This window comes from Musca autumnalis, unplaced genomic scaffold (assembly GCF_047663935.1).
Source record: "Musca autumnalis isolate F117 unplaced genomic scaffold, ASM4766393v1 scaffold_2, whole genome shotgun sequence".
Lineage (NCBI taxonomy): Eukaryota > Metazoa > Arthropoda > Insecta > Diptera > Muscidae > Musca > Musca autumnalis.
In genome coordinates this window covers 106,908,997-106,936,989 of record NW_027411755.1, presented here as the reverse complement: position 1 = coordinate 106,936,989, position 27,993 = coordinate 106,908,997, and the positions used below count along the sequence as shown (strand labels likewise).

The 27,993-nt window shown below is 34.1% G+C and overlaps 1 protein-coding gene across 4 annotated transcripts in view; it reads right to left on the bottom strand.

Moving 5' to 3' along the window:
* The window catches only part of Ir31a (Ionotropic receptor 31a), a 128,295-nt gene that overhangs the window by 13,838 nt on the left and 86,464 nt on the right, over positions 1-27,993 (bottom strand). The window contains exons 3-5 of one of the 4 annotated variants that reach the window (XM_073968686.1): positions 20,660-20,799; positions 17,456-17,565; positions 16,950-17,077 (exon numbers count right to left, since the gene is read on the bottom strand). In XM_073968686.1, the coding sequence (XP_073824787.1) occupies positions 17,477-17,565; positions 20,660-20,799 (229 nt within the window). In that variant the 3' untranslated portion in view covers positions 16,950-17,077; positions 17,456-17,476. Of the gene's footprint in view, positions 1-16,949; positions 17,566-20,659; positions 20,800-22,315; positions 22,710-27,993 lie in introns of those variants that run through there. The other 3 variants (XM_073968687.1, XM_073968685.1, XM_073968684.1) reach the window with 3 other exon arrangements.

Below are 27,993 nucleotides of genomic sequence, written 5' to 3'. Positions count from 1 at the left end.
ATTTTAAAAATACAATATCAAAAAGAATCGATGTTACTTCTGGAGTCCCACAAGGAAGCCATCTACGACCTCTTCTGTTTTCATTATTCATAAAAGACTTGCCTCAAACAATAAAGTTTTCTAATATCTTGATCTTAAACAACTATAATATTGACAACCAAGGCATCGACCAGAGTAAGAACAGCTGGTACAATGTAAGCCAAAAACTAATAATGGAAATAAAAATTGATAACTACAACTCACACTATCGGAAGTCTCAAGAAAGTGAAAGCCGCATCTATAAATATCTAAACCCTGATGCAGGAGCAACTTATTGCATCAATAAATACACTCAATTCCAAATCTCATACATAATGAAAGCAAGAGCTGGGATGCTTGGATTAAACTACAACACCTATAGATCGGACATACATACTTTATGCTCAATATGCAATTTACGAGAAGAAGAGAGTACTCATCATTTCATTGGGGGATGCCCAATATTCAACAACATCAGAAAACGCTATTTTAAAAAATCCGTCCTATCTGATAATGATGTAATTAACGTACTAAACGGTGGTGGAGATAATTGTTGGTTAAATTTGTATAACTATTTAATAGAAGCACTTAAATATAGAAAATTCCTAATTAACGAGTTCAATTATTAAAAATGTTAAACTCAAAATTCCGGCAGACGGTTAAAAAACCATGCTGTATAACTTTATAAATTTATAAAATATTTGTATACTACTAAAGATAAATTATACTGAATTCGAAAAAATAAAGTTTATTGAATTGAAATTGAATTGAAATATCTTGATGTACGCCGAGGATGTAAAAATATTCCTCAGTTTTGCAGATATGTCAATTAAGCAAAATGATTTGAATTCGTTTGCTAATTGCTGTAATATTAATCTTATGGAACTTAATCATTCGAAATTCAAACTTATGAGATTTACTAGAAAGAAGTTATTGGATACTAGTTATACGCTCAACGACTATTTTTTGGAAAAAGTTAACACCTTTGTTGATCTTGGAGTTTTGCTGGATTGTAAACTAAATTTTAATGTACACATTTCAGTAACAATAAACAAAGCAAAGTCTGTGCTGGGGTTTGTTAAACGATGGAGTAAGGAGTTCAATGATCATTATGTCACAAAAAAATTATACACTACACTTGTTCGCCCTATACAGGAATATTCTTCTATCATATGGGACACTATATATATTAAACACAGCGATCGCATCGAGTCAGTTCAAAAACAATTCCTGCTTTTCTGTTTACGAAGCCTAAACTTTTCTTTATATAATCTTCCGTCATATACTGATATATTTTCCCTGATCAAGCTGCCTACTCTGATAAGCCGTAGAAAAATGTTAAATGTGTCATTCCTTTTTAATGTTATAATGGGTGATGTCACAGCTGGCTTTCTCGTCAACAATATTCGTTTTAATATTCCCCAACGACCTACTCGATATTATGTACCACTAGCTATTAAATTTTTAAGAATGAATTATGCAAATGCTGATCCCTTAAGTAGAATGTCTAAAGATTTTAATGAATTGTATAGTCTTTTTGATTCTTCCATGGATATTAATACTGTAAAAAGTAAAATTGTAATACATTTGAATTCACAGAATTAAGTACAAAATTGTTCATTTATACAGTCTGTAAGGAAAAATATCCATAGACTAATAAATAAATAAAATAATATACAATCGAAGGGCCCGCCGAATTGAACAACAACATCATAAAGGAATTTGAAGTTGGACGAAGTAAGCAACATGAAGGATTTTTTCAAACACATAGGATAGAAATACAACAAAGAAACAACAACACTATTAAAACGGTACTGCAGAAATGTGGAAAAAATATCAAAACAAGAAGAAAGAGCAATATTTCTTCAACAATGCAGAAAATTAGGTATGATTCCAACACATATACTAAACACAACAAAACTAACCACAAAAGTTTTCAATAACGCAAAAATAATAAGAGATATAGAGCAGATTGAATACAACTTCCAACTTAAACTACTCAATATATAAATAAAAGAAACACACAACACAATCAGAGAAACAAAGAAGGTGACAGAGCGAATAGAACTAGACTTGAATAATGCACTGAAAGAAACAGAGCTGACACAATTTAAGAATGAACAACGGAATAGAGCTTTAAATATTAAGAAAAACACAAAGAAGACACACTTATCCAAAATAGAAAAACTAAAGGAGCAGATATTCGTGAAAACTAACGTAACACTTAATGAAGACTGGTTCATAAATCATACACATTTAGAATTCACGAGAAAAATTAAATTGTTTTTAGCACTGGGGAAGAAATTCGCGTTACCCAAACATCGTAAAAATTTCAAGCCAATTAAATTGATTAATTATACCGCAATTAAAATATTATGGAAAAATGGGAAGAACTTCAAAAACATACTTCGATACCAAAGCACAAATTTCTAAATATCCTCAAATTTTGTTTAATGGAAAACAATTAATTTCAATATGACGGCAAATTTTACCAACAGACGTATGGTATGACAATGGGAAACCCTTTATCACCCACTATCGCCAATATTGTGCTTGACAAATTGTTTGACGACGTAGTAGAGGAACTTAGGACGAAGGATATCCACATAAAACATATATCTAAGTATGTCGTCATTGTCAACATGAATGAACTAACTACAATTCTTGAAAAACTTAACACATATCATAGTAAAATACAATTTACCGTAGAAATGGAACAAAAATTGTGCAATACCGTATCTAGATATGAAAATAATCATGGAGAATGGAAAAATAATTACTAGCTGGTACCCAAAACCAACGTCTTCGGGGAAAATGGTAAACTTTCTATTTCTAACTCAACCACAAAAAATGAAAATAAATACTGCCACTAACTTCGCAAGGACTTCTTCTTGAATTAAGCGACAAACATTCCACAAGGAAAACAATCAAAAAGTCCAAGAAATATTAAAGAAGAATGGTTATCCAAAAAGAATTATTAAAAACATAATATTCAAAATCACGAAACCGAACACATTAAAACCAGACAGAGAAAAACAAATTTATTTCAGTGTACCGTTCATACCTAGACTCACGGAAAATAAAACGTTACGGAACTTGAAAAAAACAACACTGCCATTGCATATAAATCCAATGATACACTAAAAACTATATTTGCAAGAAAAACAACAAAGAAGTAGAAACTAAACGAAAACAATGTTGTGTATGAAATAACTTGCACTGGGAACGAAAACGAAAAATGCAACAAAGTTTATGTGGGAACAACAAAGAGACGATTAGGTGTCAGGCTAAACGAACACGAAAATGACATAAGAAAAGGAAAAAACAACACAGCATTATCACAACACATCAGTGAGAGTGGCCACACAGCTAACAAATGTCAGAATAAAAGACAAGGAGAGAAATGAAAACAAAATATATACATTAGAAAGTTTACGAATACAAGAAAGAATAGATAAGTCAAATAACGCAAAGGAAGACAAAGATAACACCAAATTACATTATTCCGTTGCAATAACTTAAAGTGAAAAGTCCTGTGATACTAGATTAAGTTTTTATTTATTTATACAAAAATGTGTGTTCGTGAAGTCCAGTTTTTTTATAAATATAAGTACAAAATAATGAATTAGTTGTAAGTTAAAAAGCTTAAGAAAAACGATATCGCAAATTCAATATTTCAAAAAGGAAGCAAGAACACTATGTCGTACAAATAATTCTTACACCATCACCAGAGAAGGGGTGAAGACGTTTATGCGAGTTCCTGCAGGTAGCCAAACACCACTGCACCGTAACTGCTTTCTCGGATAAACAATCAGTTTTCTTTGTAGCTTTAGAATGGTACATGTGGTAATCTTTTAAAGAGTGCAACTTGCAATCGAGTTCTTGTATATTTATGTCCTCATCGGTTGTGTCTAATATCTTGACATGGACAGAGACATTTGGCTAGAAAAACACCTTCAGATATCTCCTTGTTGAGAATTATGCTATCCTCTTCCATTCTCATATCAAGCGGTAGAATCGCTTCTGATCTTCCTGATATTGATAATTGCTTCTTCTAGTTAATCGCGCAGTATTGTTGTTTACGTATGAAAATATGCGTTTGCAAATGGAAATATCAGATCCGGTATCTATTCAATATGTTAAACGCTTATCCTTGCAATCCAGTAAGATAAAAGCGTTTCTCATCAAAGCTACATTAAAAATCTTCAATTTTGGGCCTCCTGGATGAATTCTTCCCTCACCCGGCCGTCCGAGTTTCCCTGTTGACATGCACATGGGAAAGCCTTATAATCTCTGCCTTCGTAATTCTTGTAACGTTGATCATTAACGTTGTCATTTCCACAATTGCCGTGTCTGCGGTTGTTATATCCTGTATTCATACTATTGTTACGGCTATTATTTCTTTGGAAGTTGTTACGATTACTGTTCTAACCATGATCCGAGTTTTTTCAGTTTTCTGGATTACCACAACTTCTTCGCCTATAACCGTTATCGTGCCCCAAATTTCTATCCTGCTTATTCGGTCTGTCTCTTATACTTACAGAAAATTGGTTTTTTGAATCCAGGCCTAAACTCTTCTCAGCTGTGATACATCTCTGGGTCGCCTCGTTCAAACTTGTTGGCATACTCGCCATTAAATTAGGCTGATATTCTGAGTTATCTCCTTTCATAATAACGTTCAGAGCCATGCTCTCACTAACTTAATATATCGCATTCTTAGTCTCCTGAGATGGATTCTATAGATTCGATATTTCAAACCTGTTTAACTCGTCGCAAAGCTCAGAAATTTTCTATCTAAATGAAGTCAATGAAGAATTTCCTTGTGTAGTTGTCCCTAATTCAGTTAGTAACTGTTGTAGCGTTCTTGGATTTGGATATGCGCTTTTCAATGCTTTTTTCAAATGTGAAAATGTCGTTGGCTTATCCGAACGACCTAGAATACTTCCTTATTTGGGCCGAAAGTTTGAAATTGTAGACATACTTAACGAACAACTCTCTATCTCCTTCTTGAATTAAATCATGTAGTAATGCAAATTCATGCTCACCATTGACATGTCAAATTGCGCCATTTCTACCAGACTATTTTGAACTTTTTCTTCTTTAATATTTAATCGTTTTAATAAAACCGAAATTTCCATCTTCAATTCATTGAAACCTGCTTTTAATTGGAAACATTATTGTTTTCGCATTGATAATTAGTCACCATATTTACTAGTACTTTTAATCTTTTAAATTTTTCATCAATATACCTTTTTGTAAAAATCTTATTTTTGCTTTTCTTTAAATTAACTTTTAATTTCTCTAACTCATTAATAAATTTTTCTATTTCCATTTAATTATTTACTTCATTTAATTTTGCCATAATCAAATTTAGGGCCATTATTATATGTGTTCGTTTACTACCTGATGGATTTGAAAACTCAAAATAAACCAATTTGGAGGCATTACAAATATGATTGTTACATTGAAAGTTAATGCCAAGAAGCTCCTCCTTGAAATTCAATCATCACTTTTAACTTTAAGTTAACCGGAACGCTATAAATCTGTTCGGTAAATCCAAACTATAAATCCAAACTATATATCGTATAGTCTAAAGGACCCTTAATATTTATTCAAATACAGTGCCTAATTAAGAAACACAAGGTTGCATGGCAAAGTGGTAGATTTAAATAAAAAAAAATCTATAAAACCCTTGTTTTTCCTGAATTCCTAAAACATCAAAATTGATAAACACATTAGCAACAAGTGGGTTCGTTTACAATACCAATTTTGAGCATTTTATAAAAAACACGAAATATGAATGAAGGGCCAAGGTTTCTCAACATAATCGAGTTTCGGATATGATAAAATGTTTATTTCAATGATAGGCTGACAAATTTCTTCCATACTAATATTATAAACACGAATTTAAAAACCATTGAATTAGATTGTTTTTAAAATTTTTTTGGCATATTATTCAAACAGCACACACACATACAAAGATTGTGTATATTGTTTTGACGTTTTAGGAATAGTCGAAAGAAAAAATTTAAATTGACAGGAAGCTTTGGCTAACCTTTCTTATTAAACCATGCAAGGTTGCATATACAGTGGAGCGGGTACTAAGTACCTGTTAATCAATTAATCGGGAAATAGTTAACACTATTATTTACTTCTCTTTAGTTTCTATCAACATCATGTTGTGATTATTATTGTGTTTATTTTTTGTGAAATAATTAATTTTTGACTGAAAAAAGTGTTTTCATTGCGATTTAAAAATTTTCCAAATTAATTTCTTTAAATTTAAAGTGATTAAATAATGTATCATCAATATAATTTATTGCATTTGTGTAATTTAGTGTTTTGCTTTGTTTTTATATTCTTGCTTATGATGTTTTTGTATTTTCAATAGAAGTGTTCTTCTTCTCTTCTTTAAATAAAGAAATTTACGTGTTTTTCTTTCTTAATACAAAACATTAAAAGCAAATTTATACATGTTTTTTCTTGTGTGTTTTATTTATTCATTTTTGATTTAACATTTGTAGCCAAATTTCTGAGGCTTTTTGCCAGGATGCTCAGCATTGACGGTTTCTCTGAGCGCTGCTATTTTTCGGCGCAGGCGTACAATTCGGCCTCCTCTGTGATGTCTGGGTCTTTGTGTTGGGGGAATTGGTGTCAATTGATCTTCCTTTCTTTTTTGCTGGCGCCTGAAATGTTCTTCGACTGTTAAACGTTTCAGGTCTTGTGGTAAATATTGCTGATTGCAACTATTGGTGGACGTCGTGGCCGTGTTTTGCAGGATCGCCATGTGGGGTTGACCCGAAACCTGTTGTTGTTGTTGGGGAAGCATACAAATTCTGGTGTGCAATTTTTGGACCTGCCTATGTGGGTTGCCGGCGCTTACAAACGCCACTTGGCACTAAAGAGGTTGTTGTTGTTTTGCAGGCGCAACTATTTGCCAGTGCAGTTTCCTTCAAGCTCAAATGAAAGAGCTAGTTTCACTTTTATTTAGAAGTGTTAAAGCCGGTTTAGGCTCTGTGTAACTTCTGACTTTATTTTCAAAATCATCGTCCTTATATACTAAACATAACGGTACTTAATCCTGGATTTTGTTTACTTAATCTATCCTTCACCATAAAAAAAACAATCCTTATAGTACGTTTATATATAACCGGATTTAACAAACCCACTGGGTTTTAAATGTCAATTCCATTACATATACGTCAAACAAATCCTCATAAAGAAGGTTAACCCTGCAAAAGGCTATAATATAAACATGGCCTTAAAACTACAGCTGTTAATCAGGTTTAAAAGAGAAAACTATTCAGCGCCATTTTTGTTCAAAGAGAAGTGAACATTTTGCAACTTTTTTGGTGTACGGGAACGCATTTTGGGGAAAAATGTGTTAAATATGTAAAATCTTTTTAGTTCTGGAACGAAGCTTCAGTAATATTGGAAATGCAAAAGAATAATAATTGAGGTATATATAAATGTATTAACATGGGTAACAATAAAATAACTACTACAAATAAATATATAACAATGAACAAATACACTGCTACAAAAGTTATGTAATTTATGTATGTCGCCTATAAAATAAAACAACGTTTAATTTCAAATTTTGTAATTTTTTACAAACTTTTAGTTGCCTCCATGCAAAAATTTTTTAGATTTGGGCAGCAATACATCAAACTTTTTAGTATGTTTGTTTTTAAAAAATTTTTTGAAACGCCAGCCATTTTTATATTATTTCGTGCTACTGTTTTAGATTTAGGCAGCACCATATCATAGCATATTTTGTAATATATGCAGATGCATCCTGTGCTTACGGTCACTGTAACATATTTGTTTTATAATAGCAAACTATTTGATAGTCGAATAAAAAATGTTTCATGTAGAACCTCCAAGCAGCAACAAATGATACACACATCACAAAATAGAAGTTATCTGTTGCGGCGTTCCACTGAATTCCCAACGTCTTCCAGGAACTTTTATCTCCGAATTCCAGAAACTCCTCATGCAATAAATGCCCACGAGAAAGTCCGTTTAAAACCTCTCTAGATTTGGGCGCCCACTTCCTTAATTCAAAGCCGGCAGAACTGAGAATCCCTCTTAGCTCCTCCCTGGACCTTAAACACTCCCGACTAACGCATCATCAACGTACATATTATTTTCCAAATTTTTCGAGCCAAGGGGAAAGCGATATTTTTAATCTTCTGCTAGTTTCAAAAGCTATCTAAGAGCCAAATACGGAGCGGAACTAACGCCAAATGTAACCGTCTTTAGCTCGTAGTCTGTTACATCTTCATCTCGACTAGATCGAAACAATATTTGATATTTCGAGTGTTCCGGATTGATCCAAATCTGACGGTACATCTTCGAGATATCCGCATTAAATACATACGCCAATTCAACACCAACGACACAATATCCCTTTGAAGGGCAGGGGCACCATAAAGCGCATCATTTAAACCTTTCCCATCGGTTGAACGACTCGAAGCATTGAAGACCACTCTCAACTTTGTTGTGGTACTCTCTGGCTTAAATACGCCGTGATGTGGAAGATAAAAACAGTCTTGTTAGTCAATCAAACCTTCAACTTTCCTCATATGCCCCAGGGACAAATATTCCAGAATCACTCTATCGTAGTCAGACTTACGGTTTGGCGTTCTGACTAACGATGTCTCGTTGTGCAAAAACTGACTAAGTGCAATATATCTGTTCGATCTAGAATTAAACGCAAACGGTAAATTGGACTTAAATGGCAAGTCCACCGAATATCTCCTGTCAGTTCCTCGAACCGTCGTAGCATAAAAGATCTCCTCACATCTTTGATCGTCCAATGAGACAGTAGGTATCCTGAGCACCTCCTCAACCTCCCAAAATCTGGCGAGTTCATCTTGCACTGAGACCCTAGTACAGTGAGACACGCTTAGCACCCTTGGATTCCCCACATTTTTCGCAGGGCCAGTCAAAATCCATCCGAAAACTGTGTCTTGCGCCAGTAAGGAGCCCAGTATGTTCTTCTTAACACCGCTGAGCAATATTATAGGGTAGACGTTACCACCCAGCAACATATCCACAGGCTCACTTTGGTAAAACTCCGGATCCGCAAAATCCAAATACGGAAGTTGCTCTATACAAGTTTCCTCCAAGGGTTGCGTGGGAATAACGCCCGTTATCTCCGGCACCACAAAGGCCTCCAGGTCCAACGACCGAACTAATTGTGACAGATGCTTTTCGTCAAATGTTGTCCTCCCAGACCCGAAATGTCCGCAGAGGCAGCACAAGTCGGCAGAAATAAAGGTGTCGTCCGAGCACGGGTCTATCAAGTAACGAATCCTACACGGCACTCCGTTTTTCACAGCATTCACCCAAGCTGTGGCTAGCATCGTCCTGTTCGCAACAGTTATATGAAATGCACGAGCACTCGCGGTAGTTGACGGGCCTTCAGTGGGTATTTCACATTTGAAGATGACGGACGAGGATATGCGCAAGATTCGTACGAATTACCACTTCTCACTTGTGGGGTCTTTTGCTTATGGAGCAGAATATTGTGTGTCCACCGCTCTATGACCAAGGACCAAGCAATTAATGCATATATTTTCCCTTTTGACTTTATTAAGTCTACCCCATACTAAGAAATTTTGGGCAGGATTTCAACGTGTGCGTTCCCCTGCACAAACCGCACCTATCGTCAACAACTTTCGTATGATGAACACGAAACTGCTTCGATTTGTCATGCTGACTATATTTTGGACGAGGGCTTTGATTATATTGTGTTCCACTGGAACCGGATATGTCGGAAACGCTATCCAACACCTGATATCTCTCCGTAAGGTACTTGTTTAACTCCTTCCAACCACCGACGTAGCCAGGGGGGGGGCCCGGGGGGCCCGGGCCCCCCCCGAAATGATTTTCATTCCCATAGAATATTAGCTTATGTTACACATTTATTTTAAATTTTTGAGTAAAATGTTAAACTGTTTTAAATTTTTCAAGAAATATGTATGTGAAATATGTATGTATTTGGAGGAAGTATTACAGAGAATTATTTAACTACATTGGTCCACCATATTGGAAAGTATAAAAATAAGGAACACGTTAGGCTTTTTGGGCAATTTTCTGCATAGTTGTTGTTAAGTTTAAGCGTTTAATCGTAATTTTAGGCTGACTGTAAGTGTTACTGAGTTCAGAACAAAACCTTTATTTGTATTTATTGAACGTTTGCAGCATATTACGTCCAAATTTTGGCTTAAAAAACAGCATTTGGAAAAAAATCTTCCGATCTTTTGCTTTTTTGAAAAGAGCAATAAAATCGTAATGCTTAATCTTTGTGGTTTTAAATTTTTGTATAGAGTCTCTAACACGTTTTTGTACTGAACTATTTTGAACATCATAACAATTACAAATTCTTTATTATGTTTGAAATTTGCAAAAAAACTATATCAACCATTTTTATAATTTAATTTCTGTTCAAACGCTGTGTCGTCCGTTGAGAGTATTTGATACTGGTCTCTTGCTACACATTAGTAAATGTCTATTGTATAAAAAAGGATTTTTCTGTCGTATTTTTATGTTTTGTTCGACCTTTCGAATGTTAATAAGATTAAGGTTATTGAGATTTAGGTCAATGTTTATATTTTATTTATTGCATATTATTTCCAATATTTCGAAATTACATTGAATTCTTTTCATCTTTGAATTGTATTTTGGGAAGTACTTTCAATGGATGCACATTTCTAGAAATGTTCCTTTTGCCTTCTTTTGCTAAGGACTTTGTAACGACAAACGAAATGAGAAAAAGCTAATCGGAAACAGGTTCGTCTTCGTCAAAATCTCAAAAAGTATCAGTCGTCTTTGAGGACGGGAATATACCCTGAGCCTGTGTGAACTGAAACTTGCATCTATGGACAGATCGAATAGCGGCTACACAACCAAAATCCTTGAACCCAAAGCTATGTATTGGGAGATTTTCAGAATTGTGTAGTCATTTTCGGACGTATAAACTTACCAACAAAATATGGATTTTATCATTGACCACAAGTGCTGCTGTGGAGGTACCCCAAGAAATGGACTGGACCGACATAGTTCATTTTGGAAGTAGATCTTATTTTGGGAATCATCCATTTTAAAAGATATCGCGGCCACCAGTCATTTCAGTTCGAAAAACATAATACCGCTCTAAACACAAGGAATACATTTAGTAAAAATTTCTAAGGATCCTCGAACAGACGTTAAACTGCATTAAATAAATATTTTGAAGGTTTGTGAGGGATGTACGTAGTATGGTCCAATTTCGAGATAAATCTAAGTCTGGACAAAATATTACTAAATCCAAAGTTTGGACCAAATCTGTTGCTCCGTTCAAGAAAAATCGCATATACCACTTTCACTATAATTCTTGAAATTTGGGGGAAAATCACCATCTTCGAACTTTATATAAGGCTCACAGGAATATTGTGATAAACAAATTTCGGACCAACGCAGTATCCGATTCGAACGTTGTCGTGCGCACCAGCCACTACACATGATGGCCGTAGGTTTTCTTTACAGCTTTCGTGCCATTTTCTCTGGAAGTATGGACTTGACCCTGAAAAAAACTATAGTACTATAGTAATAGGGGCACCGAGAACACTTGTTGCAAAAGAGCAAAGCCTTTCCAGAGAGGTATTTTTATTTATTTCATATTTCTAACTATAACTAAATTATTAGCATAAAGGAAGTGAAGCCAAGACTACACAGATATATTTACTAATTATCCAGAGAGGTCTTAAACTGCACTTCTCTGAACATTTTTGAAATACTCTGTAGAAGGTTACCGAAAGAGTGGATAGATAGTCGATTGAAATTGATCAACATTTTGACAAAATATCACGAAGGCCAAATTTTGGACCGAATCGGTTGATCTGTTCGAGAATTACGTGTGCTCAAGGCAGCCAGCCAGACGGACGAACATAGCTAAGTCGACTCCAAGTTTTATGAAATAGATTTCTTCCAAAAACACTTTGGCCCTAAAACCATTATTTCGATGAGGACTAAAGGTTGAGAGTATAAAAAATTTAGACTGGGAAAAATTGAGTTTGTGGATTTTTGCTAAAAGAATTTATGCATGTATAGAACTTGGATTGGGCGCCAGAATTTCATTTTAAAAGCATTCAAGACTGGTTGTCAGAGTTTTCCTAGTTCCTGATCAATTTATGAGAAGATCCACGATAAGAAACCAGAATTTCTATAAGAGAAGTTCGACGATTGGACGCCGAAATTAGTCTATTGACAGATGCACGATTGGGCGACAGAATTTGTCATTTACATACTCGCGATTGGGTTCTAGAATTTCATCATGGATAGACTCACTATTGCTCAGCATTATTTCTCTATCAAGAAAACCACTATCGGCCTTCAGAAATTCTTTGTGATAAGATCTACGATTGGACACCGAAATATCTTTAGGGAAATAACTACAATTTCTTTATAACAATAACAACGATTGGACACCTGACACCAATTGAAAAATTGAGCATATTCTGACACCGCAGCGTGATAAGAGACCAAAAAAGAACACACACGCCTCGTCGTTTTTTTCCTTCTAAATTCTACCTGTAAATATGAAAAATACTAGTGGATAACGCCATGATATCCAACGTTCCCTTTGCATAAATCAATTCTCTACTAATCTCATTTTCCTTCCATAAATTATTATTTTTAACTTTTGTGAAGTAGGAAACAAAGGAAATGTCCTCAACATTCCATGTAAACAAAAAAATTAAATGTTAAGATATTTCTAAGGTTATCTGATTATATACTCTTTCTTCGCTGAATTACTCAACATTTACTGTAGTTGATACACCCAAAAATATATGCGATTATTAATATATCCATTGTTTTAAACATATTATTATATTGTCAAAATAGTTCTGAAAACAAGGGTAAATTGGTCAAGAAGTCTTACGTCATTTTAATTAGCAATGCAAATTTTTTCATCGGTAACATATGTTTAAAAAAGGTTTACATCTTTGCTAAATAAGAAATTTTCGCTAACATGAACTTTCAAAATTTTTGTCATGTGGGCCCCCCCGAAATGAAATCCTGGCTACGTCCCTGCTTCCAACTAAGCATTTCGGTCTTATTTGTCAATGATTGCTCCCACAGAGACAAGGTGAGCTTCGTCATTTTGGTTGAGCACTGGTAAACAAATATCGGGTCCCACGATTTAACATCTACTTTGTATAACTCCAGTACTGAAATGCAGTTAGTGACGTCTCGCTGAAGCTTCTTAAGGCCGCTTGAAGATTCTTGACCACAGTGAGGCAGATTAAACAAAGTTCTAAACTGCGAATTTATTAAAATCCGTTTATTTTCATACTGCCGTTTTAGATTCTCCCACGCAATTGTAAATCCCTCGGCAGTCATTGGAATATGGCGGTTTATTTCTCGCGCCTCGCCACTCGTCTTCTGAAACAAGTGACAAAGTTTCTCCACCGGGCTAAGCTTCTTATTGACTATATATGGCGGTGAACAAATCGCGAAAACTTGGCCATGAAATACTTGCTCTAAAAAACTTGCTCCTAGCAAGTTATTACGTGGCATATGGCATTGTTTTATTTTTGCCCAAGAACTCGAATATTCGGACACCGAGTGATTCCAGTCTATGATTTCTTCCATGGAGTGCTGTTCCTCTTACGGCCGAGAACGACCATATGTTGACGTCGATGGCCAACTCGTCTAAGGATGACCACTACGACCCCTTAGTCCCCGGTCAACCTGATTTCCTGTGCAATCTACGTCACTTCCAAAGCAGTCACAGACCAAACAGAATGTTGCTTTTTGGGACAGAACTTGCGAGAATGCTCCTGAGTCAGTTACGAGGCAAATTAAAGGCCTGCGTACATAAGCTGCCTTGCCTGCTTACCTTGCTTTTTTCTGATAAAAGAATAAAAAAGAAAAGGGCAACCCAGTTCGAAATTTGCTCGGCCTTCTTTATTCTTTTATTTGTATTATGTCAAAAATGAAGCAGGAAAGCAAGGCAGTCAGGCAGAGCAGCTTATGTACGCAGGCCTTAAGGCCTTCCTGTCGATATTACCCAAAAGTCGTATAACAAATGATTCCACTCGGGGTTTTTCCAGTTCTCCTCCAGGAAGATATTTTATATTTATTCGAGTACACAAATATGATTGAATTCAAATTTTATGGGTCGATTCCGTATTGCGACGCGAGTCATGTAGCGTCGTCAATCGTCTCCGCGACAAAATTTAAAAATTGTACTACGCAAAACGATAGAAAATTATCGTCGATAACATGTTATCGGTTTTGTAGCGGGGGCGTTTTTTGTTTTGATTTGAATAAATCAGAAAAAATCTCAGAGGTAGTTGTACACAAAAGTTATAGTTTTCAAAAATGATAAGCTCAGTGGAACTATTTTTTGATGATAGTGAAGAAAATATAGTTAACGTAGCATCCATCAGGCGACACTTAAGAGGTAAATCGAATCCTTTAGAAATTTCATCAGTATTGTGAGTATGTTTGGTTTCCAACATTAATCAAAATAATTGTTAATTTTTTAGGTTTAAAGCCTATTTTCGGCTTCCAAAAGACGCTGTTATTTATATAGTAGAGTCATTGAAAATGACTTTAAAAAACCACAGATAAACAGCAATACAGCCATTCCTTAAAGTATGTGCTGCTTTAAGATTTTTTGCAGAAGGAAGCTTTTAAAAATCCCATGGCAATGATTTTAACCTCGGTATGGCTCAGCCCACATTGTCAAAGGTATTAAGTGCAGTTCTGGAGTTAATAGAGGAAAAACTGTGTAAATTTGGATTGTTTTCAAATTAACAGAAGAGGAAAAGAGTCAAAATAAATACTATTTTTATTTACTTGTTTATTTTTATTCATTTTTATTCGTTGGTAAAAATGCACGGCGACAGCTAATTTGTTGTCGCCGGAAAATGAACTTTATGGCGACAGAATTTGACGTCGTCGGGCGATTTTTCCAAACGTAATGGAAAAATTGCAACTGGCAACGCGACACGACTCGCGTCGCAATATGGAATCGACCCATTAAGCTACAATATTTTCTTTGCTCAAAATACACTTTCATTAAAAAACACGTCTTGTGTGCAGTTCTGTTGACGGCTTTTTCAGAGTGAGAGAAAAACGATATCGCAAATCCAATATTACAAAGAGGAAGCAAGAACACTATGTCGTACAAAAAATTCTTACGCGATCACTAGAGAAGGGGTGAGGACGTTTATGCGAGTTCTGCTGGTAGACAATCTCTGCCTTCGTAATTCTTGTAACGTTGATCTTTAAAGTTGTCGTTTCCACAATTGCCGTGTCTTCGGTTGTTATATCCTGTATTATACTATTGTTACGGCTATTATTTCTTTGGAAGTTGTTGTAAGCATGATCCGATTTTTTTCAGTTTTCTGGATTACCACAATTTCTCTTGTTACCGCCATTATTATTGTATCGAGTAGTATTATTGTATCGTGTATTGTAATTGTTACTATTACGCCTATAACCGTTACCGTTCCCCAAATTTCTATCCTGCTCATTCGGTCTGTCTCTCCTACTTACAGAAAATTCGTTTTTTGAATCCAGGCCTAAACTCTTCTCAGCTTTGATACATCTCTGGGTCGCCTCATTCAAACTTGTTGGCATATTCGCCAATAAAATAGGCTTATATTCTGAGTTAACTCCTTTCATAAAAACGTTCAGAGCCATGCTCTCACTAACTTAATATATCGAATTCTTAGTCTCCTGAGATGGATCCTATAGATTCGATATTTCAAACCTGTTGAACTCGTCGCAAAGCTCAGAAATTTTCTATCTAAATGAAGTCATTGAAGAATTTCCTTCTGTAGTTGTCCCTAATTCAGATAGTAACTGTTGTAGCGTCCTTGGATTTGGATATGCGCTTTTCAATACTTTTTTCAAATGTGAAAATTTCGTTGGCTTATCCGAACGACCTAGAATACTCCTTACTTGGGCCGAAAGTTTGAAATTGTAGACATCTATCTATCTCCTTCTTGAATTAAATCATGTAGTAATGCAAATCGTGCAAATTCATTCTCACCATTAGCATGTCAAATTGCGCCATTTCTACCAAATTATTTTGAACTTTTTCTTCTTTAATATTTACTCCTTTAAAAAAAACCGAAGTTTCTATCTTCAATTCATTGAAATCTGCTTTTAATTGGAATCATTATCGTTTTCGCATTGATATTTAGTCACCGTATTTACTAGTACTTTTAATCTTTCAAATTTTTCATCAATATACCTTTTTGTAAAAATCTTATTTTCTCTTTTCTTTAAATTGACTTTTAATTTTTCTAACTCATTAATACATTCTTCTTTACTTCATTTAATCTTGCCATAATCAAATTAAGGGTCATTATTGTATGTGTTCTTTTACTATCTGATGGATTTGAAAACTCAAAATAAACCAATTTGGATGCATTACAAATATGATTTATACATTGAAAGTTAATGCCAAGAAGCTCCTCCTTGAAATTCAATCATCACTTTTAATTTTAAGTTAACCGGAATGCTATAAATCTGTTCGGTAGATCCAAACTATAACAAAAGGGCATTTATAATAATGCAGGTTAATATGTTAAATTTATTATTTAAAGAAATCTTATAGTCTAAAGGACCCTTAATATTGATTCCAATACAGTGCCAAATTAAAAAGCACAAGGTTGCATATACAGTGGAGCGGGTACTAAGTACCTATTAATCAAAATAGTTAACACTATTATTTACTTCTCTTTAGTTTCTATCAACATCATGTTGTGATTACTATTGTTTTTATTTTTTGTGAAATATTTAATTTTTGACTGAAAAAAGTGTTTTAATTGCGATTTAAAAATTTTCCAAATTAATTTCTTTAAATTTAAAGCAATTTTCGTCGTTTTCTTTCTTAATACAAAACAATAAAAGAAAATGTATACATGTTTTTTTATGTGTTTTATTTATTCATTTCTGGTTTAACATTCGTAGCCAAATTTCTGTACGGGAACGCATTTTGGGAAAAAATGTGTTAAATGTATAAAATCTTTTTAGTTCGGGAACCAAGCTTCAATTATATTGGAAATGCAAAAGAATAATAATTGAGGTATATATAAATGTATTAACATGGGTAACACTAAAATAACAACTACAAATAAATATATAACAATGAACAAATACACTGCTACAAAAGTTATGTATGTCGCCTATAAAATAAAACAGCGTTTAATTTCAAATGTTGTAATTTTTTACAAACTTTTAGTTGCCTCCACGCTAATTTTTTTAGATTTGGGCAGCAATACATCAAACTTTTTAGTATGTTTGTTTTTAAAATATTTTTAGAAACGTCAGCCATTTTTATATTATTTCGTGCTATTGTTTTAGATTTAGGCAGCACCATATCATAGCATATTTTGTAATATATACAGATGTATCCTGTGCTTACCGTCACTGTAACATATTTGTTTTATAATAGCAAACTATTTGATAGCCGAATAAAATATGCTTCATGTAGAACCTCCAAGCAGCAACAAATAATTGATAGAATGATACAACCTAAAAACAAAAAATTTAAATATTTATTTAGGAAATTATTCGGTTTATTATGTATCTTAGCAAAAACAAAATCAATTGTTGTTCATATTCAGTATAGCAGTTTTAATCCCATTCGGTATATGTGTCTGTTCACACAGAGGAAAATAAAAAAGAGGAGAAAAATAAAATACAGTTTTTTTTTCAAATGGGTTTTATTTAATGAATAAATAGAGGTTTTGGTAACGATATTACCAGAGAGAATTACAACGATTTTGCACAGTGAAGCTTACTATAAAGCGCCCGTTCAACGATCCTATAGAAAGTTAAGAAAGATTATGAAAGGTGGGGAAATGTCAGTAGAGGGCTAATGGGGATTCTAGATCACCAAATATGCAACAATGTTGCAGATTTGGTTGTAATTTGATACTTTTTTGCCTCCCATGTGTGGGTGATAGAGAGCGTGTGTGTAAGAGAGATAAAGGGAGAGAGAGAGCGTCTGTGTGTGTAAGTATTTGGGAAGCGGAGCTTAAATTTATCTGCACAGTGGGTCAAAACAAGAAAAAATGAATCTAAAATCTTAGGCTGATTAACAATAATAGCCTAAATTAATGAAATGTTATCACCTCTATTAGCGAATGAGGTAGTGAGCGAGACCGAGAATAGAGGAGAGACGGAAGTGTACGAGTCGTGGATGTAGCTACCCAACGGGGAACTATAACCCGGCCCATCACGAAACTCGTCGTAATATCTGCCAACAATTAAACAAATAAATCTATAACAATCCGTTATATTCGTTCTGATGCCAAACATATAACAATCCGTTCTTGCTACGTCTAGCAGAACAATATTTCCAGCAGATCTAGCTATCCCTATCGCCCGCTCCAGAGAGACACAATCCGGCATAATATTGCCACATCTGTCAAAGGCGTTACCCGTTGGTTTCATACCGGAGAAAGCCAAGGATCACTTCCAGAATTTGTGTCATGCTGATTCCAGAAGTTCCAGTCTTGTTTCTAATATAGTTATTTCTATTCAGAAGTAACTCAAGCATCATCATTTCTATTCTGAAATAATATGTCTCAATTCTGAGACGACATTTCTATTCGTTCTGAATTCCAATGAAAAATTTGCACTACTTGTGTTTTATTTTCGTAGGAACGAAACACAAACTTTCCGTTTCAGCTATATTTACATCATACAAAGCATATTAAAATTTTCCATGCAATAGCTTTCATTATATTCATATTACATTCTAATCCGGAAAAGAACACAGGACATGAGCATATTTTACTTTCATTGCAGCTGAATGTATGCCGGGCGGTAATGTTAATGTAAAAATCATGGGTCATAGAGGTCCTCGCCGACTCTTCTGGCAACTCAGGCATCTTGGCATTCTCCGTACAGATTTTACTTCACACTACCGCTCACCAATCCATCATTTTCAATTCAACCTTTGTTAAATTCTATAAGAGTCTATTTTCTTTCAATTAAACATTATTCTGTTCAAATTCACAAATTGTTTACATTTGTGTTTTTTACTTTCTTTAAATGTCATGCAATCCAAATTTGGAAAAAAATATTGAGGTATCATCAATATTTCTTTGGTTCGGGTTCTCAAGCATTTCTTCCACTTCTACTGGAAATCATCCAACGTTCAAAATTGGTGTTTTAACACACTAAGTCCCGGTCCACACTATCGTGAATTTCATTAAAAAATTTTATGAAATTAGGTGTTCTTAAATCGAATTCCCCTCAACAGCAATTTTATGATTTTACTCTATTATGGAGGTCGATCTAGAGACGCATAATTTCATGCAATTTTTTTAATGAAATCACTCTAGTGTGGACCGGGACTAAACTGCAGACGATCTTATATGCTTTTTACATTAAAAAATTAGGTTATAGGGCTGTTTTGTCATTTATTTGCTAAAACAGGCAAAAATTTTCATCATTTAGCATACAAAAATAAATGACGATAGCAGCGTCATTTATTCTAAACAACGCACAAAAACACCATGCTATTATAAGTAATCATGTTTTTCTTGTCATAAATTATCGAAAAATTCAAGTGTTTTATGTTGATGTTGTATGATGGAGAAACACAAAAATACTATAATACTCAAGCAATAAGAAAAGTGAAAATTAATGATTAAAAAACTTGCACAAATTATGTTTTTGTTTTTGAATTAAGTCAAATTAGTTCATAAACATTTGTGTTGTAAAATTCCTATTTTTTCCGAATTAAAATTATTGTGTACGTGTGTATGTGTTATTGCATGCGTGTGTATATGTAATGAAATGACGAAAAAAGCAAATCATATAAAGTTCTAAACTAAAAAGGCTTTTAGCCGCAAAAGTTAATCTTGGCAAATGCCTAGAAATGAAAAAGAAGAATTCTGTTAAACCGAATGCTCATCAGGTGATTTTGAAGATTTCGCGATTTACACTCATTCTAAAATGTATATTTTCTTCTACGCTTTATTTCATAACTAATTTAAAAATTTCTTTAAAAGAACTTCATATATTCCGCAAGAAGTTAGAGTGTATTAGAGAAGTGATTAAAATAAAAAATAAACGAACAATTCTGTCATATTTTTCAGCTAACTCACAAAAGAAATTCGAAAAAATGTTTCTTTCAAAAATCTTATACATTTTTAATATATTTTCTGGTTTGTATCGTTTTGGGTTCATTTGTATCTCCGCGAGGTTTATATTAAGTACATATTTATTAATTATTTTTAAAATGAGTAAACAATTTAATTAAAAAAATTTAAAACTCTCAATATTTGTGTATTTTTTTTATTTTCCGCGAAAATGTACACATATATTGACACTTTAGTTCAGAATAATTAGCAGAGTATATTTATATTTTCCTTATAATCAGAATTGAAACCGCTATAACTTTTGTGCGCAATAAACAAAATTAGTAATTCGAATGGATTTGAGAATGTTCCAGCAAAAAATATTTTTTAAATGGAAAACTAAAAAATTCGACATTTAGCCGTATATGTCAAAAATATTATGCAGCTCTAAGCAATTGCAAAGTAATCTTTAAAATTAGAAACAGCTTGCGACATTTTAGCAGCACACTGTTCAAATCCGAATTAATACTTACCTGCCAAAAATACAAATGCACTGGTTGTACCAGATAGATCTACTGGATAAACTGTATATAAATTGCTACAGGGTGGTTTCTCCGGTTGTCTTTGTTTAAGTAAACGTTTATCAAGCCCAACTTCAGTCGATCTTCTCATTCTAAAAATATTGTGAGAGAAAAGTATTTTTTTAATTTTTTCTTATTTTAATTATACATATATATTTCCATTTGAAGTTAACGAGTACAGTTGGAAATGAATTCAGGGTCTAACTTTAATATTTTTCCAACGTGTTCGCTTCAGTCTATTAAACGAAACGCAGTTTTGTAAAATTGGTAAATGAATACTATCAAACTATTAAATATTTTTAGGATTTTATCTGCATTTCTACACTACACTATGCAACATTTTTAAGGTAATCACGTGCAAACCACTTCTACTGAGTATTTTATTACTGTACAGACCCCACGATACAAACCCCTAGCTGGGTTTTGTGTTCTCGGATTTGGTCTGGCTTTCATTGCCTTATCTAAACATGAATTTTTAGAGAAAATCGGTGTAATATTTCTGAAACCAATTCGAATTTTATTTCAACCTCCATCTGTTACAGAACTGCAAGGATATATGTACAAATTTTTAACATTGTAGATATCATAATGAAAACATTGTGTAGTGGGATTCTGTAACTCATTTTTGCTGTTATCGGTAATTGTCGGTAAAATTAAAATGCTTATAATTACGATAATTCACGAAATTTTTCGGTAAGGTAACGATGAATAAAAAGTAGTCGCTAGCCTCTACCGACACAAACAGTGATGCCAACTTTTCTTTATGTTTTTAGTTATAATTTTGCGATTTAATTTTACCGATTTTTGTCGGTAACAGCAAAAATGAGTTACAGAATCCCACTACTGGAGCAGACATATTACGAAGAAAAAAATTGAAGAAATGTTCATTTGAAGAAATATTTAGGAAAAATATTCGTTGCAATGTGATAGACAACTTCACCTTGTCTCTTTTCTTGTATTTTTTGTAAAGACAATTTAATAAATATATGAAAAATATAGTGATAACCGACAGTGCGAACAGTGCACTATAGGTAATTTGGACAGGTTTTTAGGCAAAAAGTAGATTTTTGCGCTTTTAATAACGCGAGCTTTCTAATTTGATTTGAAGAAAGAACATGCCAAATTCTATGAATTTGCAATTTGTTTTCAAAAATATTCAAAACTCGCGGTATAATTCGAAGATACAATCAAAATTTCGAAGAAAAAATAAAAAAAAATTAAAAGACTAAAACTCAGAACAGAATTAAAACGCAATTTGTAAGAGTTTGGCAATAATCAAATACATATATATGATATTCAGTGGAATGGTGGCGGTGCGTACTTTCTGTTTTGAGAAATACTTTTCTTCAAAATGTTTGTTACAGCAGAAAAAAATCTTCATATAGGATACAACCTAAGAATTTTTTTTACAAAATTATACTTTTTATTATAGACTTTTACAAGATTGTCCAACTTTGTCTCTAATTCTGTCACCGGGAATATCTTCAGCAAAGGGTCCTGAATCAACAACATAATTACCAAGGTGTAATTTTTTGCGTTTTTTTTAGTTATATTACTTTTTTGAAGGTGCCCTCTATTGGAAATGTACCAATGCAAATATTTACATACCTGAATATGTAGTAAGATGTATAGATGTAAGTACCTGTAACCATTGTAGAATGATCATCAGTTGTGAATAAACCACCAAAGTGTACAAAAGTGTTATTGTGTTCATCTCGTGTATGCCCAACAGGTTATGGGCCCAGACAGTAATAATGTGTGTGTGTTCAAACAAAGTGAAAAATAAGGACAACAAGAAAACTGTGCAAAGAACAATTTTTGAATTCTAAGAATGTTGAATTGTGCGCAAAGTGAAACCGCAAGAAAAATGAACTCCCTGTACAATATTGCTAAATTCGATGATACCAACTGTAACTCATGGAGTCTACAAGTGAGAAGTGTCCAGGTTCATCAAGACTTGTGGTCGGTGGTTAATGGAGAGATGGAAAATCCTGTGCCAGATGAAAAGGATTCCAACAAGGTTGCAGCATGGAAGCGCAAGGATGAGAAGGCTACAGCAACCATCATATTAAGTGCAACGCCGGTGCAGATTGCTCACATCAAGAACTGCACAACAGCGAAGGAGACGTGGCAAGCTTTGAGAGATGTGCACAGGCTGCATGGCAGAAAATGAAGATGTACAGGAGTACATTTGCAAATTTATGACCATAGTGGAGAAATTGGCAGAAACAGGAAAAACTCTACAGGAGAAGCTGTATGTCATCATGTTGCTAGCCAGCCTGCCAACATCATACGAAAATCTAGTTGTTGCACTAGAAGCGAGAGATGTGCTGCCAAAGTTATGTACCCTGAAGATCAAATTGGGTGAGGAATGTGATCGTCGAAAGGTCAACAACAGCGCACAAGGAGACGACGATGTCCAGATTTTTATGGCACGAACAAAGAGAAACAACAAGCACCCCTACAACAACAATAAGGGCAGAAGTAATGGCGCAGGTACCAGCGCGCAGAAAAATCATCGGAATTTTAAGTGCTTCAATTGGGGACGAGGTGTAAAAAGAAAAAGCAACACAGGTGAGCGCACAAGAAAGCGTGCGTACAGCAACGGCAGTGTGTGGCTGGCAGATTGTGACATCATGTTGAACGACGTACTGTATGTACCTTAGATACAGTGCAATCTTATGTCTGTGGGCAAGGTAGCAGAAAATGCAACAGTGAAAGTCAGTAATAGAGGCGCAAGAATATTAGAAAATGGAAAACAGTTATGTTCGCCAGAAAACAAGGTAATTTGTTTTTGTACAGACCGATTTGTGTATGCATGCGAATCGGTGCAGTGAAAATGTAAGTAATAAACACCACATTAATGAGGAGAAATCCAATGTGAATGCAGACACGCCAAGGAAAAGGCAAAAGAATAATAAATTTTACAAACATGTGGTAGATGTATTTTGAAATAGATATTTAATGATATTAATTATGTACATATTTATAAATAGTAGTCTAAGTTACATATGTAGTAAGTCTACGTAGTATTTAAGAAAACATTGTATGTCAACTGTAAAGGTAAAAAGGAAATGTAAATATTTTCATTGAGGAGGAGTATTGCAAATGTACCAATGCAAATATTTACCTACCTGAGTATGTTGTAAGATGTATACTTATAAGTACCTGTACCCATTGACGAATTATCATCAGTTGTGAATAAACCACCAAAGTGTTCTTGTGTTCTTCTCGTGTATGCCCAACACCCTCCTCGCAGACAAATATTTTTGATTTTTTGTTTGGTGAAGGAAATCTTCTTCTTTATTTGCGGATCCGCTTTTCGGATATTAAGCGACCATACAATGTTATACCCCCATTATTATAAGTGTTCTTTTGTTATAGTTTGGATTTACAGAACAGATTTATAGCTTTCCGGTTAACATTAAGTTAAAAGTGATGATTGAGTTTCAAGGAGGAGCTTCTTGGCAAAAACTTTCAAGGTAAAAATTATATTTTTAATGCCTCTAAATTGGTTTATTTTGCGTTTTAAAATCCATCAGATAGTAAAAGAACACATATAATAATGGCCCATAGTATTATATCTGAATATGTTTTAATATTTTATATTATGAAATTATTGACAGCTCTCGGTTTTTAGCAGCACGTAGCAGATTTATTTCACATCTGTATCCTGTCTACTCTTGGATGTTACTTAGCCAGTATATCTCTCTTCTGCCTCTTGGTCGTTGTCCTTCTATGGTACATTTAATAATACATTGCATAAATTTATATTTATCATTCCTCATCAAGTGTCCAAGGTATGCGGTTTTTCTTGATTTGACAGTGTGCAAGAGTTGTCTGTCTAGATGCATTCGTCTTAGAATTTCTTGGTTTGAAGTGTGCGATGTGTAGGGCACCTTTAGAATTCTTCGATAGACCCATATTTCAAATGCTTCAATTTCTTTTTGATCTGGACTTTTGATGGTCCAAGTTTCTACATCATATAGTAATATAGACCAAATAGCATTTCACTAATCTTGGTTGCGAGACTTATTTCGTGGTTGGTAAGTGTGTTTCTATATTTAAAAAAGGCGTTTCTGTCCATCTCCACTCGACGCTTAATTTCGTTTGATATGTTCCATTGATCGTTAGTTAAAACGCCAAGGTATATACAAAATTTTACACGTTCGATATTTTCGTTCTTAATAATTAGTGGCGTTTCACAACTTACATCTTTTCGACTTACAACCATGTAGTTTGTCTTTTTTATATTTATTTTGATGCCATATTTTTCGCTTACGAGAGTGAGCTTGTCTAGGAGCTGTTGTAGTCCAGTAATACTGCTAGCAATAATTGTGGTATCATCAGCATAACGTATGTTATTTATAATTTTACCCTGAACTCTTATCCCGATCCGTTCTCCTTCAATTGACTCTTGAAATATTTTTTGGGAGTATATATTAAAGAGGAGCGGGGATAGTATGCACCCTTGCCTGACTCCTTTTGATATGGGAATTTCGTCTGTCAGATCTCCATTTACTTCAATTGTTGCCTTTTGGTGCCAGTATAAATTTTGTATGCATCTGATCTATCAATCAAATGCCTTTGCATAACACTGTGTGTAATTTTTTGAGTCATTTTTTATTAACCATATTCTGACTCCACAGTGTGATAGAACACCAAAAATGAGAATACACGTGTCTCGCCGTTTTCCCTACCTCATCAACTTTCGCGGTTATAGGCCTCAAAAGCTTTGAGGCTTTGATGTAAAAAGGGTCATTTAGTCAGGACTATATCTTCCAAACCGTTAGGAAATTTTAATTTATCTCAGAGGCAAAGTTGTAGCTCTTGTCTTAAAGAACAGAAATTGTGAACACATATAACCCATCAAACTTCATCTGCAGTGTCAAAATCGCCATGGTCAAATTTCTTTTAAAATTTTTCTCAAGTTTTGTTATACTGCTATCAAACCGATCAAATTTGAAGCAAACAATCAATTACAAAAATGTACATCAGATCTCAATAAACATCTTTCTAGAATATGCGAACCCTGAAGGAACAGGTCTTAATGGTCAAAATAGCAAAACAATTGCGATTTGTATCCTCTTTTCTCGGCTTCTGATTCATAGATATTAAACCGTTCAAAATTCAAGAAAACAATCAACCACAATATTTAGCATAGGCTTCAATAAACAACTTTCTGGAATATGCGAAATGTCTATGAACGGTCCTTAATGGTAAAAATAGCAAAAATCTTTTGAATATATCCCATGTTTATACTTTTTTCTCCGACTCTGGTCCAAATATACGCAACCGCCCAAAAATTTAGGATACAGTCAACCACAAAAATGTACCTTAGATTTCAATAAACAAGTTTCTGGAACAAATGAAGATTCTAGGAACGATTCATCAAGCTCAAAATTCGATTATTTTAGATCATTCTTTCCTGTTCAGGTTCGTAAATAACAAACCTTTCAAATTTCTTTGAGTTTTTAACAGTTTGTTATTTCCAAACTTGAGCAGGGGGAATGTTAAAAAAAAATTAATTTTTCGTGAATTTCAGCCCTAAGAATCATTCCTGGAATCTCCATATGTTCTAAAAAGTTGTTTATTGAAATCTTAGGTACATTTTTTTGGTTGACGGTATTCTTAATTTTTGGGTGGTTGCGTATCTTTGGAGCAGAGTCGGAGAAAAAAGTATTAAATTTAGATATTTTCAAAAGATTTTTGCTATTTTTTCCATTAAGAACCGTTCATAGACATTTCGCATATTCCAGAAAGTTGTTTATTGATGCCTTTGCTACGCTATTGTGGTTCATTGTTTTCTTGAATTTTGAACGGTTTAATATCTATGGAGCAGAATCCTAGAAAAGAGGATAAAAACAACAATTGTTTTGCTATTTTGACCATTAAGATCCGTTTCTACAGTGTTCGTATATTCTAAAAAGATGTTTGTTGAGATCTGAGGTACATTTTTGTAGTTGGTTGTTTGCTTCAAATTTGATCGGTTTGATAGCTGTATAACAAAGCTTGAGAAAAATTTTAAAAGAAATTTGATCATGGCGATTTTGACCTTGCAGATGAAGCTTGATGGATTATATGTGTTCACAATTTTTGTTCTTTAAGAGAGGAGCTACAACTTTGCCTCCGTGATAAATTCAAATTTCCTAACGGGTTGAAAGATATAGTCCTGACTAAATGACCCTTTCTACATCAAAGCCTCAAACCTTTGGAGGCCTATAACCGCGAAAGTTGATGAGATAGGGAAAAACGGCGAGACACGTGTCTTCTCATTTTTGGTGTTCTATCACACTGCGGTATCAGAATATGGTTAATAATTTTCGTGTTGCACAGTGTAATCGATGAAACATATATAAACATCTTTTTGGACTTCCCTGAATTTCTGTACCAGTACTTGAAGGGATAATAGGGCTTCTCTGGTACCCATACCTTCCTTGAAGCCGAACTGTGACTCTCCCATAGCGCTTTCACATTTGGCGTATATTCTTTTGTGAATTATTCTCAAAAACATTTTTAATTTAATAATTTTTAACACTTTTTTGCGTTCGATTTCTTCGGTATCGCAACGACAGTTGAGTTCAACCAATCGTTTGGATATTGACCAGTATCATACACATGATTGAAAAGTTGTACAATGAGTGATATGTTGTCTTCATCTATAAGTTTTAAGATTTCTGAAGGAATTTCATCAGGTCCGGTTGATTTCTTGTCCTTTAGTGATTGAATCGCATATTCCACTTCGGATTTAGTGATTGGATTTCCTGTTATAAAAGTATTTATGTCCTGGTCATATCTTTATCGTTGGTCGTCAGTGAATAATTGTTCAATATAGTTTTTCCATTGATCCTTTATGTGTGATGTCTCGAAAATGGGCTGGTTGTTGTCATCCATTACTACTGCTGGTGATGCCTTCCTATACACTCTTGCGGATTCTTTTAGTTCTTTATGTAGGTTATAATCGTCATGAATGTTTTGCAGATATTCAATTTCTCTACATTTTTGATTTAGTAGTGCATTTCTTGCAGCTCGGGTAGAGGTACGGATTTCCTTGTTGATTTCACAGTAACGTTCGTAGTCAACGTTTTTATATTTCCTTCGTTCCACACCATAAGCTCCATAATTTCGTCGTTCATCCATTCTTGCTGTGTTCTTCTCGTACATTTTCCAAGATAATTTTTTGTTATTTCGTACATCGTGTCCTTGATAATATTCCATATATTTTCTACATTGTTTGCATCGATAGCTTCGAGTTTATTATTCATTTGCACCTTCACTTCATTCCT